Genomic DNA, 18750 nt, shown 5'->3' on the forward strand with positions numbered 1-18750 from the left:
ATTTCAGCATATGTCAGCAAACCTAAGATGTGGCAAAGTGCAGCGAAGGTCAGTCATGGCTTCCACGGTGTCTGAGCTGGAGCTGTTGCTCCAGTCCTGGTATTGTGACTCATGTTTCTCCTTTGAATCACAGTCCCAGTGTGAGCCGAGAAGCGTGGCTTGCCCTTAAATTGTGGTCTCGGCATGAGAAGCAAAAAGATTCAGGTCAATATGACTTCTTCAGACCCGTCTGCATCTTTTCATACAGAAAGGGCTTCTTGGAGAAAAGACCGACTTTGACTGCAGCCTGTATCTGGGTTGCATGGAGATGGATAACATATTGTTGTCCAGTGGGGATGGAAATCATTTTCCATCCATTTAAAAGGAAAAACGTTGACTCACAGAGAAAACTGAATTGAAAAGTGTGTCTGTGATACTGTATTCACAACAAAGAAACAAGACAAAAATGGAGAAGAGTAGAAGAAAATAAGGCAAACTGTTAACCTTTATGAATAAAGAAAAAATAAAAGCTTGAAAGGTGAAAAGAGACTGGGGATTGGGTAAGGAAAGACTAGGAAACTATAAACAGATGCACTGAACAAGTTGTCTAACAAAAAGCAAAGGCTCTATGGACACCAAGTGCACTATCTTCTTTAACAAAGTGCGAACTAGGGGTCAGTTTCCTCCTTTCCTTTTATATGAGGGGGCTTCAAAAGTTCCTGGAGAAGTTGAATAAAAGTAGAATGTAATTCTTCTGCAAACAATTTGGACACACACACCCCTTATGCCTAACTGATAGCTTCATATCACGAAACATCAAAATTTTTTCCTATCCTACACTTCAATTCTCCAAGTTGTTTTCCAGTCAGGTCCAGGAATTCCAAGTCAGAACCAGAGGGTCTCATAGCTGCTACACAGACTGCACCGGCCACTGGCCTCACAGAGCATTTTCTCACAGCGTGTACTGTTTGCTAGAATTCCCCAGTGTTCTAAACAGGAACCTAAATAACTGAGAAGGACAGGTTAGAACACCATGATCTGAAGAAGGGCATCGGTTAGAAATCTAAGGACATAGGGTGTTTGAGGAGCTGCAGATCAGTGCTACTTAAATTGTATTGCAATTGTAGTGGGCATATGCCAGGTAACCACAGTTCCAACTGCCTGGACAAGGAGGGTAGAGTCTTGATTTTCTAGTATCCACACTTGTCCCTCAACATTGACCGGGCTCTGGCAAACCAAGCTAGTGCTGATCTGCAGTCTGACCAAACGTGCCCAAGGCAGAAGTACCAAAAAAAAAAAAAAAAAAAAAAAAAAAACCTTACAAGGAGCTAATATAACCCCCCTTCCCCCTGGGAGTTTTCTATACCTCAAATATTTACAAATCTGTCTTGAAGGAAGTATAGCCAGATGCTCTTTAGAAGCAAGGGTGGCAAGATTTCATCACATGTATTTTAGACAAGTTATCTGGAAAGATCAAGCCCTGGAAAAGGAAATGGTGTTTGGTTAAGTCGTGTCATCGAAAATGAGGAAGACCATCCATAAGGTGGATTGTCATCGTGGCTGCAGCAGTGGGCTGAGGCATAGCACCAGTGGGGAGGATGGCGGAGGACCAGGCCGTGTTCTGTTCTGCCCTGTTCTACATGGGGACCCCACTGGATGGCTCCTCAGGACAATAACAAGTCGGGTCAGGAAAGCAATGCTTATGTTCCAGTGGCTCAGAGCTAAAGAGGCCACATATACAGCACTGGCACTTCTGTGCCAGAGTTCACATGCAATTGGTTACAACTGATTTATGTAATGACCCGTAGGAATAAAAGAGGGTGTGATACTGCTATGGAGGAAGGCCTTCACAATCAAAGTGGACAGTGAATAAGCCCGGCCCTCTGTGCACATTGAAACCACTTCTGACCCAGTAATTACTCTTGGAGGACTCTCCCACACAGAAATATTTGTACACAATTCCAAAGATGACACCTACAAGGTGATTTACTTCCAGGCTGTTTATCCCTAGTGGAAAGTTGGAAACAAGACGAAAGGCAATTAAAAAGGACTTGGTTATAAATTAAGGTATAGGACTAAATTAAGGTAAAGGAAACTAGACAGCCTTTTTTAAGGAAGTGAGGCATAACTGTAGCAGCTACATGAACTAATATGACTTCATTGTTAGAAAAATACAGCAATACACAAACATATATTAACAAAGATGTCTAGAAGAATATGTTCCAAGCAGTTCACGGTGGAGACAACGATGGCTGGGAGAGAGGTGAATGAGAGACTTTGATATGTTCCCTTATGTGTCAACACATTTCTGAACTGTTGACATTAAAAAATAACAGTAGGTAAGTACTACTTTCCTAATTAAAACTGAATATTTAAAATAATAATCTTCTGTGTTGAATAATTTTGAGTTCTTGACTCAGAGTTTAATAAACTAATGAACTAAATAAAAGCAACAGAATGAAACTTTTAGATGTTTTAAACTTTTAATTGGCTTCTCCTAAAGAGTACATGGAATCTGAAAATCTGTTTTCCCCTCCAACCAAGTTCGTGAGATGGAACGTGCACTAGGTGCAAACAGACACACTCTGCTTGCTAGCAGTGGAGCATTTGGCATTACTTAGAACTCAACTTAAATATTTACTTTATAGTCACAAAATAATGAGAAATTAAACAACCCTCTGGAGATTAAAATGCATACTATTGATCAGAGAGGATGAGGCTTATAAAAACATGATTGAGAATATAATCACGGACTTAAAAAAGATGTCACCTGGAATTACAGCCCCATACTAGCTCCCCAGGACAGTTCTGCTCTGTCCGTTGGAATAGAGTCAATGGCAGTGCCTTTACTTTGCTTTTGTTTTTCAAATTGGGGGGGGGGGGAGACTTCAAAGTCAAAATGTTTTCTATTAAAGTGTGGGTTTCTAATCTATTTCCCCTATTATGTAAGGAAGACAGATTAAAACATTATTGTTGAAGATCGAGTGGAGATATGTTATTACACTTTAACATTCAAAATACTTTTAAAGGAAGAACAGACGATATTACGTGATTCCTTAACACACCAAACAAACAAACTACGATCATCAAATCACTTCGGAGTCATGGCTGTAACGTGAGTTACAGCCATAAGTTACACACTAGAACTGCTCCACAGGGATAGCTGGGTAATTTTAATGAATCACAGGTAAACCGATCACAAACCACCTGTGCCGCCCACGGACCTTAACCTTCATTAAGAACAGGAGCAAATCAAGAGGAGTCCTGAATGGCTGGATGGAAAAAACACCTACAACAGATTGTTTTCTCAGGAGCCACGCCTACCCAAGGAAGGTTCCACGGAGAACAAAAAGACTTCTTTAGGTAAACTGAGGAAACAATTACTTTGAAAGGAGATCTCTACCCTTTCGAGACAAGTGGAATTTATCTGTCACAGATTTATCCAAATGACACCCTCAGGTCTCCCCCGGACCTGTCCACTGCACGGGCTGGGGCTACCTGTCCATGGAGGCTTGAGCGTGGTCTGTAACCCAAGCTTTAGGCTGAGTGCTATTCATCACGGAAGCTGGTGGACACAGGCTGTGGCCTTTCTAACACCGCACACTTCCCTGACTTTGAGTTGATTCTGATTCGTAGCAAACCTGTCCGACAGAGTCAAACTGCCCCATAGAGTTCCCCATGCTGGGAACTTTACAGGAGAGAACCAAATCCAGTAAAGTAGCTGGTGCCTTTAAACCACCACCCTGACCTTTCCGTGAGCGGGGTTCCCCTGGCTGCTTCCAAACCTACCAGCTTTGAGTTGATTCTAACTCAGGCTCATCATGACCCTATAGAGAGTTTCCAAAGCGGTAAATCTTCATGAAAGCAGATAGTCTCATCTTTCTCCCAAGGGACAACTGGTGGGTTGAACCCTTGAACTTGCAGTTGGCAGTCCAGTGCTTGCCAGACAGTATCACTAAGGCTCTTTAGGACAGTTGAATACCATGTGTAGATCATGTTGTGGTCTGATTGCCTATGAAAGCACCTCAGAATTTGACATGTTGTTCTGTGCTGACGCTTCCTAACTAACAAAAGCATGATCTGCTTCAGTTCCAAAACACGTTGCTTCTGCATTAACAACAACAACAATAACAATCTGATTTTTTAAGTAGAATTCTTCTTCCAGAGCTTGGGCTAGACATTGCACGGGTACAGGAATATAGGAATAGTTGATGACCATGAAACATCTAAAGCAGTGGTTCTCAACCTTCCTATGCCGTGACCCTTATTATAGTTCCTCATATTGTGGTGACCCCCAACCATAAAATCATTTTCGTTGCTACTTCATAACTGTAAATTTGCTACTGTTATGAATCAGGAAACATCTGTGAAAGGGTCATTTGACTCCCAAAGGGGTTGTGATCCACAGGTTGAGAACCGCTGATTTAAAGGCTCCTGGTTAATGAGGATCACACTAGTTTTGTTCAGAGTTTTTGCCTGGAAACCCTGCACTCAGACACTTTGTCCTATATGACATCTCTTGGTGTTGCTCCACCATCCTGACACAATGGAAGACAGCTATTCTATAATATTATAACATGGCCTTTTTGGTGATTCTAATAAACCAGAACTCTGTAAGAATGATGCGGTATTCAATGTGTAAGCTTGTGGCTTTTATGAGGTTTCAGAGAAGCTCGTCTCTAGTTGTCCATTATTTCAAGCAGCGTGGACAATCAGGTCAAACGTACACCTTATATGTTTACTTTAAAACATAAAGCTGAAAATGTTCTGAGTCACCACGTATCTGTCAGTTTATCATTCAGTGTGGGCTTGGTGGTGCTATGATGTTGGAAGTTATGTAACTAGTATGTCAATATCAGTAAGTTCATTCGTGGCCGGCAGGATTCGGCAGAGCTTCTAGCTAGGAAGAAAGGCTTGGTCATCTACTTCTGAAGACTAAGCAGTGAAAACCCTGGGGCCCCAACAGACTATTGTCCAACTTGCTTGGTTGGAACATGTCATGAGGAGGGATCGACTGCTGGAGGAGGATATGACACTTAAGGAACAAGAGGGACATCTAGGTAAGGGAGACCCTGGAGGAGATAGACCGGCACAAGAGTCGCAAGGATGGATTTAAACGTGTCAGTGATCATGGAGTGAATGCAGGATTTGGCAAAATTGTGTTGTGCCACAATAAGGTCACCATGAATTGGAGTCAGCTCCAGGACAGCGACCGATCTATCGCTATCTGTCTACTCCTCAGAGAAACATGGCTATTTCAGTTTGAACGGTCTCCTAATGCTCCAAAATATGCATTTCAGAAATGTCCACCCTTTCACATTCTTGTCTTTGATTTTTGTTTCTAGAAAATCCATGAAAGGGTCATCAAGCCACACATTTATCTTCACATCAAATAAAGATCTGATCAAATTTATCTTTTCTCATCACATCACATGTTTTGCAAGTGACATTTCAAACTCCAGAATGGTGTGGGCAGGTGCGGAACAAAGCTATTTTTACATCTCAAGGAGACAGCTTTGCCAAACAGTAACGAAAGGTGCTGCACAATACATTACGAAGAGAATAATAAAGTTGTATTAAACACTGATTTAAAAATACATCCAAATGAGCGAGAGTTTGCTATTGTGAAACTAATGTACCAATTTCAATAACAAATTTCCTCCCATGAACAAATTAATGAGGCCAAATTCTTTCTGCAGCAAAGCAATGGAATAGTACTTGAATAAAATATACAGATAAAGATAAAACTCTTGAGACCTCAACTTATCTTTTACTTCATTCCAGAATTCCTAATCTATGGCACTCATTCAAAAGCTCGCAGAAATATACCAAACAGTATTTTTCACTCTAAAACAAGAAATGAGTTTAGTCTTAAAAGAAACTTACCACATAGTTCTTCTGTGTCAAGATTGCTGAAAAAAAATTAAGAAAGGAGTATTTTTTACAATATTTTTCAAAGTAAAAATTCATTTCTTAAAAAATAAATATCATTCTCTAATTCTTATATATTGATAGGGGACATACAGTAATGGCATCTCTCCTGTACACTTTACACTGTTTAATCATAAATTATTAATACTTGTGTCAGATGCTTTCTTTGAACAAATCACTTCTGGAAGTTGGTTTCCCCTTGCATATCTTCTTGACAACATAGCATAATGGTGAAAAACAAGTACGGGAAATCATGATTTCTGAATTCAGATTCTGAGTCTTTCACTTACCGTTTATGTGAACACATCCCTTCTCTGTCTCAGTTTCTCAGCAGCAAAATTGGGATAACAGCAATTTCTTTTTTTTCTCACTGTGCCACGTTCACTTTATTTTGCTTTTAGATTTACAACCGTTCATCCCCTGAAAGTTACTTATGTTAGCATGCTGCACCCTACCACCCTCAGAGTTGGTCTATCCAATTTAATAGCAGCGTTTTTAATAGAGTCTTGCTTTCCATCTTGAAATCCCTTAATATTTTGTAATGTATACAATTACATTAACTCTTTCTGTTTTATTTTTAAATCATTTTATTAGGGACTCATACAACTCCTATTACAATCCATACGTATATCAATTGTGCACATTTGTACATTCATTGCCCTCATCATTCTCAAAACATCTGCTTTCCACCCAAGTCCCTGGCCTCAGGTCCTCATTTTTCCCCTCCCCTCCTATCCCCTTCCCCCCTCCCTCATGAACCCATGATAATTTATAAATTATTATTTTGTCATATCTTTCTCTGTCCCAGGTCTCCCTACCCCCACTTTTCTGTTGTATGTCCCCCAGGGAGGTCACATGTAGATCCTTGAAATAGGTCCTCCCTTTTCAACCTACCAGTATCACCACTCACACCACTGGTCCTGAGGGGATCATCCGCCCTGGATTCCCTGTGTTTCCAACTCCCATCTGTACCAGTGTAAATAGCAATTTCTACCACATAAGGTTGCCATGGGATAGAAATGAGCTCACATATGTAAAGTAGTTAAAAGATTAATTGGCATAAAGTAAGCTGTTAATAAATGTTTGCTAGCATGATACCAGAGTTGGTAGAGCTGCCAACACTTCCAAAGTTAAGGAAATTAAACTCTGTGGGGAATTTGACTCACAGCTTATTTAAAATGATTTCTAAATCAAAATGAAATCTATTTAACTGTGCTACACAGATCCATGAGTAGAGCAGACACAGGCAACGTTAAACTTCTTGCCGTGACCAGATACCTTGAAGGCACGAGGCAGTGGACCTGGGAGCTCAGAATCATAATCTCAAAGTAGACCACGGTCAATCGGCATAGCACAGCCCACAGAGACATGTTCGAAACCTCACTTCAGTGAGGAATGATTGGGGGCTTAAAAGCTTGCGAGTGGCCGTTGAAGGTGCAACTACTGGTGTCTCCAGAGGAAAGAAGAGTGAAGGAAATCCAAGATATATGGAAGCAATTAGTCCAAATGAGGCGCAAAGATCAGCTTCCAGGACTGAGACCAGAACTAGAGGGTGCCTGGTTATCTCTACCGATTGCTCTGAAAGGGATCCCATTCGAAGGTCCTAGGTACAGTGAGAGAATAACATGGAGGAAAACTCAAAATCTTAGAATAGGCTCCGTTTACTGTCAAATAGAGGCTGGTGGAAGCCCTGACACTAGGGACTTGAGTTACCTGTTCATTCTGGAACTGAACTCACCCCTGCGGCTCAATGTTCTTCCCAATAATAGTCATGACTGTCAGATGAACAGCAACATTTCAGAGATACATATTCTTTAGAAGAATCAACCATTTGAGATTAAAAGGGAAAAATTTGTACAAGGACAAAGTTCAGAAGGCAAGGAGGCATAGGAAAGTTGGAGGAATGAGAAGGTGGAAATATAGGGGAGAAGTAAGATGACAGATGTTACACTGTGGGCATTGCAACCAATGACATGAAGCAAAATGTGTATGAACTGGTTAATGGAAAACCAATTTGCTCCATGAGCCTTCACCCAACTCACAAAAAATATTAAAATACTTATAAATAAAACATAATAAAAAGTTACATCACTCACTATTATATGTAAATAAGAGATACAACCATTAATTTTACTAATAAAATTGCAAGCCATATAGATGAAATGTTAGCAAACATAATACATTATTATCATACAAATGCTGTCTTTGCCTAAAGAAGGGATGGTGCAGGAATATAAAAATAGTGCAACATCTGAAAATAAATCAATATGACTTATTATATCATAACTGAAAGAAGCAAACCCATCATAGGAAATGCCACAAAGGAATTTTAATAAAATTCAAGTCTCTGCTCATATGAAAAATTGAAAAGGGAAACAGGAATAGAGATAAATTTCCTTAAAAAGATAAACTACTTACTAAAAAACAGCTGCAAACATTAATTAAAAATCGTTGAGTAGATATATTTTTTTCATTCTCATATATCAAATCTCAGGGCAAATAAATTTCATAACCCTACCTTCTTTAAAGCAGCAGTGAGGGGTGCTGGACAGGAGAGTCATTGGTATAATTTGGGCCCCTTTACCAGTTCTACCATAAATGCTCCTATGCAACTTACAACTCAGTCTAAGAGACTGAATATTTGAGCTCAGATAAATGATACCTCTATCCTTCAATGATATTTTGGGGGGAAAGCAGTATTTGCCACCAGGCAGGATAAGTAAAAACCTCTGCAGGAGTTGTGATGTGGGTTCTAAAGTCATTCATTCATTTATTCCCTAAACACTTGTTGCTATGTGCCAGGCACCGCTCTGTCACAGCCGTGCCAGGTTCCAATAGAGACCAAAGTGAATATGTCAGATCACTGCGCTCTAGAAACTCAATTCAGGAGTAAACTCACCCAAAACCTAAATGATCACAATACAATAAGATGGTTGCTGGGGGAGGGAGCGGTAGCAAAAGGAATGTTGGGAACTCTATTAGAGAGAGAAAATAGCAAAGGTTACATCTGAGGTGAAACCATAAGAGAAGCGCATTCCACTTAAAAGAAATCCTATTTGCAAAAACAACAAAAAAGTGGGGATGTTTAGAGCTCAGACTCAGAAAACTCTGTACAGTCCTTTGGATGAGACCTGGAGCCTTAATGAGCAAGAGGAATGAAACTATGAAAGGCTTTATATGATTGTCCAGGAGCTTGGTACTTCTTCTGTTTTTGTGGGAAGTAAAACACTCACTCATCTTCGACAGGAGATTTGAAAGACAGCCACTTGGCACACTGACTCTGAGAGATCTGCATCTATTCCAAAGCGAGGTGACCAAACAGAAAGCTCACAAATTAGGGAACGGTACCATGAATGCCACATGTAAATGTAATGTTGCCGAATGTCATCCAAAAATGACTGCAGCTGCATATTAACAGGGAGCTGCCTCTTCTGCCTGATCCAGAAGAGGATCTGGAACAAGGGACATCATTTCTGATGTCAGATGGATCTTGGCTCAAAGCAGAGAATACACCAGAAAGATGTTTACTTGCGTTTCATTGACTATGCAAGGCGTTCAACCGTGGGGAGCACAACAAACTAGAAGATCCTTGCAGAGAGTGGGAACTGCAGAACAATTCATTGTGCTCACGTGGAACCTGTGCATCGATCGAGAGACAACTGTTTGAACAGAACCATTTAAAATAATGCAAGGTGGGTGCCAGGGTTGTATCCTCTCACTGCACTTATTCAAAGTGCATGCTGAGCAGAGTTAGAGAAGCTGGGTGACGTGGAGAAAGACACGGATGAAATCAGGATCCCAGAGGACACACACCTTGCTTGCTGAAAGTGAGGAGGCCTTGAAGCACTTGCAGCCTTCAGAATGGATTACACCGCAATGTAAAGACCAAATTCTCACCACTGGACCATTGGACCAATAGGTAACAACACGATAAATGGAGAAAAGGCTGGCTTTGTCAAGGATTGTGTCTTGCTTGGGTCTACAATCAATACACGTGGAAGCAGCAGTCACAAGATCACATGACGCATTGCATTGGGCCAATCTGCTGCACAATACAGCTTTAAAGTGTTGGAAAACAAGGGTGCTGCTTTGAGGACTCAGGTGCGCCTGACCCAAGCCAGGGTATTTTCAATGGCCTCATTAGGCATGTGAGAGTTGGGTGGTGAATAAGGAAGGCCAAAGAAGAACTGAGAGCGTTGAAGAATATTGAAAGTAGACTGCCAAGAGAGCAACCAAAACTGTTTTGGAAGAAGTACAGCCAGGACGCTGCTCAGATGCAAGGATGACAAGACTTCACCTCAGGTACTTTTGACGGGTTGTCAGAAGAGAGCCGTCTCTGGAAGAGGGCATTATGCATGGCAAAATAGAGAGGCAGTCAAAAAGAGGAAGGCCCTCAACAAGATGGCCTGACACAGAGGCGGCACTGATGCGCCCAAATAGAACAACAATTGTGAGGATGGCACAGGACTGCGAGAGACTTCCTTCTGTGGTGCACAAGGTCATTATGAGTCAGACTGCCTCAACAGCACCAAACAACAACAACAACATAAAACTTTTGTATGAGTTTGCATGGGTGTTTGTGGTGAAGTGAACTTTCTTCTTTAATCACATTTGGGAGCACAGATGCACTTCACACAGATACATGGTCAGCTTTGCTCCGGGGTGAGAGTGGATAGAAGAAGGCGAAGGGGCGGGCAGAAAACCAGGTTGGAAGCTATCAGCACAGCTCTGACAGTGCGGGGTAAGCACCGGACTGTTAAGCACAAAGTCAGTAGTTCAAACTCACTAGCTGGTCTGTGAGAGAAAGATGGGGTTGTCTGCTCAGGAAAATTTACAAAGCCTTGGAATTCCTCTGCTGCAGCAGTTCTCAACCTGTGGGTCGTGACCCCTTTGGAGGTCAAATGACCCTTTCACAGGGGCTGCCCGATTCATAACAGTAGCAAAATGACGGCTATAAAGTAGCAATGGTTGGGGGTCACCACAACATGAGCAATGGTATTAAAGGGTCACGACATTAGGAAGGTTGAGAACCGCTGCTTTACAGGATCATTTTGGGTCAGATGCAAGTCGTTGACAGTGAGCTTTGGGTTTTCACATACGTTATTTTGAGACTGGGGTTTAAAACCCAAGGAATATGTAAAGCTGTCCACTGGGGTTCAAGATAGCCCAGTGGTTCAGTATTCTGCTGCTAACCCACAGTGAGTCATTTGAATCCATCAGCTACTCAGAGGTAGGAAGTTATCTAGGGAGCTGCTCTCAAAAATATTCACAGCCTAGGAAACCTTTGGGGGCAGTTCTATTCTGTCCAGTAAGATTGCTCTCACTCAGAATCCACTTAATAGCAGTAACATGTATATCTTATATTTCATTTTTTGTCACTTTTTTTGTGTGTAAGCTTATAAGATATAAATTTTACTACACAAGTACATGCCCACCCATAAATTATACAGAAATAAACCTAAATCAATTATATTGAAATTGTAAACTAAAAAATATTTCTCAATAAGGGAGCTTGAACAAGAGCAATTTGGAACACTAGGCAATGATAAGTGGGGACAGAAGCAGATAGAAAAACATAATAGATGTAAGATTAGTTAAGAGAAAACCAACAAAATTTAGAAATTTATTGGATTCAAGCTAGTCAGAAATGTTTAATAGTGCCTTTTCAAACACGCTGATCATTAAAACATACACCCTCAGAGCGTTAGTGTTTTTATTGAGCTTCAGATTGGTAAAGGAAATTAAGTCTCTTAGGATTTGTATTTGTTTCCTTCAGAATTGCTCACAGGTTCATACTGAGACTTCTCTGAAATTTTCCAAAGAATAAATAGCCCCCGATCCCCTCTTGAAAAAGTAATTCAAGGAAATACAGTACACATTATATAGCAGTCAGAGAATTTAGATGGCAGTTGCTCTCCTTGTTCTTTAATCTGTTTATAAAACACAGATTCCTCTATTCAGCTCTTTTTAATCCATGCTGTGGATAGTGGGGAGTAAAAGACTGCTCTCTTTTCAGGTTTCCATGGGAGTTTGTGGTGACGTGACATTTCTTAACATGCCTATTCTTTCCATCTGGGGCTTTGCACCTGCGAGATATGGACTGGGTGGACTTGTGCAAACGGGGGGGGGGGGGGGGGTGCAACACTCATAGAAGGGCGTGGCCCGCTGTGGTTGCTACTCTCCTGGCTAGAAGAGAACGGACCAGAAAGGATTCCCGGGATGATGAGGGGAAGCGTCTCCAGCAGAGCGCATTCTTTCCAGACCCCTGCCTGAAGCGGTGGAGGCCAAAACAAGAGACAGAGACCATGGGGCATAGCAATGGAGTCATGCTGAGCCCTGAGATGGACCTGAGACCATGAGGCAGAGCAGCAGTGGGGTTCCTGGCCCATGGAAGTGAAAGCTAAGGGACCACCTGGCTGAGAGACAGAGGACCAGAAGAGAATTCACCGGCTTGGGAGATGGATTGCTGAAGACCAGTGACTATATCCATTGTGATCGCTGATCCTGGTTTGTAGGAGCATTTTTTCTAATAACCCCCGCACCCCCTTGCTGGTCTCTGAGTTCGGTGTGGTCACTGCACCAGACTATTGAACCCAGGAGGGAAGTGAAGGGGGAGGAAGGGTTGGTATCACCATATGTTACCATGTCTGACCTCTGCCTTGTGGCTCTTGACCTTGGGTTGCTGTGGAAATGGAGTCTCCTCCCTTGTGTCATCAAAGGTGCTCCATGCTGTTTGCATGTTTACCCATGCAAATCCTTGAAGAGCTGATTTCTGACTGCGATATATTTCTATCTTGTAGTAACATAGGATTTTAAAGGAATATTAAGCTTAGTGTGTATCGGAAAGCAAGAAATATTTTCTATTTCCTTTCATGTTCTAGCAAGAAAACCCTGTAATCTGTTAGCTGTGCTATCAATTAAATATCAAAGCAGACTGGAAAGAAAAATGCTGGTAAACATATTCACATTGAAATATTATTTCACAATGTGAAATATTCACATTGACACAGTCAACATATTCTCATTGAAAAGGATCCAGAAGGGTGTTATTACAAGAATGCCTTCTCCATTTCATATCCAAGAGGGGTAAGGAACAAAGACATTTATGGCAGCCTGACTGACAATAGTGACACACAAAAAGAAAAAGAAACCACCTAATGGTTCAGGAGCGGAATCATTGAGTAAATTGTGTATTTTTATGTTATGCACTCATTAAAATATACCCAAAGAATTTTCAATTACGTAGACACATACTTACTTTAAATGTTATGTGAAAAATCCAACCAGATATAAAACTGTATGATTAAAAAATGTAAATCTGCAAGACTTGGAAGAAAATGAGCAATAGCATTCATGTGGAGTCAGATGAGTTCTGGTTAGGACATGAAATATGCTTGCCTTTTCCTTCTTACCAATTTTCCTATGCTTTGTCTTTATTTTTAAACCATTGGAAGATTTCTTTTATAAAGAAGGAAAAAGTAATATAAACACTGCAATTGGGAAAAAAGAACATAAGATAAGAATTGTTCAGCATAAAAGGGAAGGCTCAATTATTAAGTTCAAGGTATTTAACTTCCTGTGAGCCTGTGGCTATTGTTGGTTGCTGTCAGGTCAATGTTGATTCACCAGGTACTGGAGTCCAACTGCCCTGTCAGTTTTCCTCGGCTCTCATTTGTATGGGCGCAGACCATCTGGTCTTTTTTCTGCTGATAAGCTAGGTGAGTTTACTAAGATTTCAGTTAGAAGCCAAGCATTTATTTTATTTTTATTTTCATTGCTATCATGGCACTTTCCTATGAGTATAATTTCTATACACCTTAGATTTATGAGTCTGGATAGTCTACTCAACTTTGTAAAAAGTACAATTTTGACATGCCTAGTTATGACAGTGACTCAACCTAGACAATTTAAAACCATCATTTACAATCCCTCAGGGCAATTCTGACTTTCCCCTTTATTGAGCACTCGGAGTTCTGCTGAGCCAAATTGCTACCCTGCTGGAACTGGGTAAAATAAGGTCCCTTCACCCCCATCTTCCGCCATACCACGAAATTCACATCTACCTGGAGTCCAGGAATGCAACCGTATTTGGAAATAGGGTCTTAGCAGCCGTATTCAAATTAGGGGGCACTGAACACGCTGGGAGCAGATCACGTGGCATCCAAGTAGAGATGCGAGTGATGTTCCCGGGGCTCGCCAGCAACCACAACCAGCGACGACAGCAAATGCAATCGATTCTGCCTTGGAGTCTTCGCAGAGCGCGACCTTGTCAACATCCATGGTAGGCGCACTCTGTTAAGGGTTTGACAATGAGCAGACAGGGGACCGTTTTGAGCCTCCCTCGAGGTTCCACAGACGACCTGCAGCCTGGAAACCCCGTGGAACAGCCCCCATGGAGTGGAATCAACTAGAAACAACAGCCAGCCTCCAGAGCTGAGCGGCCACCACTTTCGACACAGGCTTTGGGCAACTGGGTTCTGGGATTCCCTAGGAAACTGACGTACTGCCTGAGGAAAATTGTGTTCCACTGGGGAAATGTGCGGAGTGCGATTTCAGAGCTCAGAATCTGCCTGCTCGCCTTTGTTGTAGCCAGCTCTCCATGCTGGAGCACCGCCTTGAGAAAGAATTTCACAAGCAGGTTATTCTTCTCCACTGTCTCTCAGAAGCATTTCCCCACATGGTTCGCTTCCTTTTCTGGTTTCAAAGTACTATTCTAAATAAGAATCAGGGGTGGTGGTGCTCTTACTGAAAAACCACCACCCTAAATTCCTCTTTTGTCTCTCCTGATTATACTCAATGTTATTTTTAGCTTCCTGTTCCTTGGGTCTTAGGAGGAATCTTTAAATTCTGAACTCTAGCTCACGCGTTACCGAACTTCCTACTAATTACTGCCAGTCTAAATATTACCCATGCAAATACAGTAGTTTTTTTATCAGTTGACAAAACAGTTTGGTAAACACTGTTAAAATCCTTAATAGCCTGAAGGAATTAATTTTGGCTTACCATGATATTTACTTCTCAAAAGCATCTGAGGCAAGGAGAATCTGACTCAATGAGCAACATGCTTAGTTACTTCAGGATGGAAGTGGTGTTGTGAGGCACACATTGGTTCATTGGCAGAGAGCAGACTGGCTTCGTTACAAATATGCTCAGTCATCATTGTGTTTTTCATTTTACAGTATAATATTATGATCTTCCAATTCACTCAGGATAATCTGAGCAAAGTATCTTGCTATTATCATCCGGGGAAATCTGTTGAGCTAGCTCTAACACACCAACCAAAATAGTGTTCGTGAAATACAATAGACACGATGCCGGGGAACTAGAAGAAGGGCAAAGTACTTGACCTTGTAAATATTTGTGGATAATACTGAACCTCACAGATTCTATGTGTAACTGGCCATGTTGGTTGACTGCAAAGAGAAAGGGCAGATGGTGGGAAACACTGTGACCTCAAAACGGGTGTACCTCAAGAGACGAGCAGATGCTGCAGATAGAGACTATGCGGAGGTGAGCTATCAATGCCAACTCCTAGAAACCCCATCGAACAGGGTAGAACTTCCCTGGCTAGTTTCTGAGATTGTAACTCTTTATGGGAGCAGAACTCCCTGAGAACCAGGATCTGGGAATATTCTCCTCTGGGAACCAGAGGAGATGATAGATCATGGTCAAATCCGTTTCAGGAAAAGATGCTATTTGGATATCCCTGTGCAGCCAATGGTCAGATTGGTGAGTTATCAGAGTCGAGAGCCTGCAGAATCCTGGGGCTTAGCATAAATGCAGTCTTCTGGTCCTAGAGAAATAGAGACTCTGCCTGGATTATCAAACAAAAACTGAACCACCGAGCTAAGACAGCCAGAGACTGGACAAATACTCAGTTTTCAGAAGCAAGGCACTACACATGGCCAAGTTAAATGATTGGATGTAAGTCCCAGAATATTGAATCAATCCTCGAAACCAGTTGTCCATCTTTGAGTGGATTTTGATTCATGATGACTCCGTGTGTATCAGAATTAACTGCATGACAAGACACCTCTGAGTGAACTTGAACCTCGAAGCTTACCACCAGCAGCATTAGTTGTTTGTACCACCCAGGGGTTGGTAAATGCCCTCTAAATTCCTAGTGTCCATAGACAATCATCATTCCTAGAATCCAGAGTAAGTCAGAGCTTGTCAGCAAAGACTAAATAGTCCCAAATGTTTGCGGATAAGGGTGACAGAGACCGGCAGGCATTAATCTTTGTTACTGTGTGTCACTGAGTGAATTCCACTTCAGAGGGACTACAAAAAGACTAGAACTGACCCATAGGATTCCTAGACTGAAATCTTTATAGGAGCACATCAGCAGGTCTTTTCTCCTGAGGAGTTGCTAGTGGGATCAAACTGCCAACTTTTAGTTCAGCAGCTGAATGTTTTAACCACCACACTACCAGGGTTCCTTGAGCCTCTGAATACTGGGACCAACATGAGGTCAGACTATTTGCATACATAAGCATTTGAAAATATAATAGCTCTTATGTGAGAAATAAAATAAAAAGCAAGCCTACTGCTATTGATTTGATTCTGACTCTTAGTGGCCCTAAGGGGCAGACTAGAACTACCCCTTTGTGTTTCCTAAACTGTACATCTTTCCGGGAGCAGAGTCTCCTCTGTCTCCCCCAGAGCAGCTGGCAAAGTTGAACTGCGGACCTCATGGTTAGCATTCCAATAGGTAACTAACTATGCCATCCGTCCACCTTCTGAGAGGCAGGAGTGAGATGGAGAAATATATTCTATTTATCGCAAGCTAAAAGTAAATGTTTTACCAATCCATGTTATATTAGTTCAAGTTGTTCTGAGTCAGGGTTAATAAACCACCGAAAGTTCGGTGGCTTGAATCCACTCAGACATACCACAGGGAAAGGCCTGTGATCTGCTCCTCATCAATCAGTCGTTGAAAGGCCGATAGAGCCAAGCTCTTCTGCTTTGACACACAGGTGATGATGATGAGCTGGGAGCAACCAAGTGCCTTGGTTTTGTGATGGTAATGTTAGTATACGAGGAGGCGCACCCCTAAAACACGCATTTTTTTTTCAAGGCTACATACTTAAAGTTTTTTACAAAACAACCTTATCACCTTCAAAGTACTCTCCATAACACAGAATGCATCTGTCAAATCTGCAATTCCATTCTTGGAAACATTTTTCAAACACATCTTTTTGGGTGACTGACAGCTCCTCCCTCTTTTTTTTTTAACCCTTCACCTCTTCTAATTTATCAAATCACTGCCCTTTCATGCTCCTTTTCATTTGCAGAAACAAAAAGAAGTCACACAGAGTGAGATCACGTGAGGAAGGTGCATGGAGCAAGAGAGGTATGCCGGTGGTTTTTTTTTGCTAAAAATTGGCACTCTGAGATGGCTGCGTGAACAGATGCATTCTCATGGTGGCAAAACCAGTTCTCTGTCTGCCACAAATCAGGCCTTTTTTTGTCACACACTGTTCCAAAATCTTTTCAGAATCTCTAAGGAGAAAGTTTGATTAACCCACTGACCTGGTGGAATGACCTCCAAATGCATTAAAGAGTCAACATTTTCATCTGTTTGGGAAGTTGATGGATGCCCACAACAAGGTTTGTCATCAATCAACATTTCACCTTTTTTGAAATGAGCAAAACCCCTCACCCACTTGAATTTTTCCCTTAGCGCTGTCCTGGAAAGTTGACTTCAACATCACAACAGTTTCTGCAGTATTTTTCCCGAGCAGGAAAGAAAATTTCACAGCTGCACGCTGTTCTCTCAAATTGGCCATCAGAACAAATGAGGTTTGAGTGAAACTACTTTTACAAAAGAATTCGCTGTGACCAGAGAGAACCTTCCCAGGTGATGGCACTGGCTGCATTAACTCAGAGCACGTTGCTCGGTGCTCACCTAGTTGGGGGGAACTGCATACTATGAAAGCTCCACCCAGTGGAGCTTTTTTCCTGTGTGTTTTTTCTCTACCGCCTTGTATGTCAAGTATTCCCTGCATGCTAGTTGCTATTGAACTTTTATGATTTTTTTTCCTTTCAGTCTTTGTTGTTAATTCTTCTTTAATTCTCTAGGGCACTAGAAGACTTCCTTTCTAAACTCCTAAACTTCATTTTATTAATGGGAGAAAGAACCAGGGCGGCTACACAGTGGGGAGGAGCCATCTCCACCTCTGCCTGGAGTCAATTGCAAAGATAAGACTTGTCTGCCCTCCATCTTTCTTTACCTATTTTGACACTCACTATTCCTATCAAGTGGGGGAAAGATGGAGCTTTCTGGTTTTCTTAGGGGTACCCCCTCATATATCAGATATAGAGCCAGTAACCTGCCTGAGGTGCCTGAACCGAAAGACCTCCCAATTTGCTTCCAAAAGGAGCATTATGGAATGATATTAGCACTATGGGGTTGCTGAGTTAGAAAAGACTTCAAAGCACCTAAAAACCACAAGAAAAAGTAGTCTCTTGATGGTACGAAAAATAAGAACTGAACTACTAGCCAATAGCAGTGGCTTCTGAAATAGCAAATCCTTGAAAAGCCATGGTGCCTTTCTACTGTGTGTCCACGGGGTGGCCATGAGTAGGGGTGGACTCCACAGCAACCATTCTCACCGTAGTACAAAGTTCAGACTGGGGTCAAGGGGACATGTCTGAAGTGATACATCTAATGAGCAGCAGAGTCAGGATTCTGACTCAAAAGAAGTCTTAGGCACTAGATCTGGCCATCAGTGACAGGCACTTGTAGTCACTGGCCATGGTGGTACCTGAAACCACAGCAGTAGTTGAGTTTTCCCAGGAGCGAATAAGGTGAGGGCCCGAGAGAAACCTTCACTGGGG

The 18750-nt window shown here is 41.8% G+C and overlaps 1 protein-coding gene across 1 annotated transcript in view; it reads right to left on the bottom strand.

The window, feature by feature from the left end:
- The window catches only part of NECAB1 (N-terminal EF-hand calcium binding protein 1), a 193334-nt gene that overhangs the window by 106752 nt on the left and 67832 nt on the right, over window positions 1-18750 (bottom strand). Inside the window, exon 4 of the mRNA XM_075550616.1 lies at window positions 5866-5891. Within this exon, the coding sequence (XP_075406731.1) occupies window positions 5866-5891 (26 nt within the window). The remainder of the gene's footprint in view (window positions 1-5865; window positions 5892-18750) is intronic.

The sequence above is a fragment of the Tenrec ecaudatus genome, chromosome 5 (genome assembly GCF_050624435.1).
Source record: "Tenrec ecaudatus isolate mTenEca1 chromosome 5, mTenEca1.hap1, whole genome shotgun sequence".
Lineage (NCBI taxonomy): Eukaryota > Metazoa > Chordata > Mammalia > Afrosoricida > Tenrecidae > Tenrec > Tenrec ecaudatus.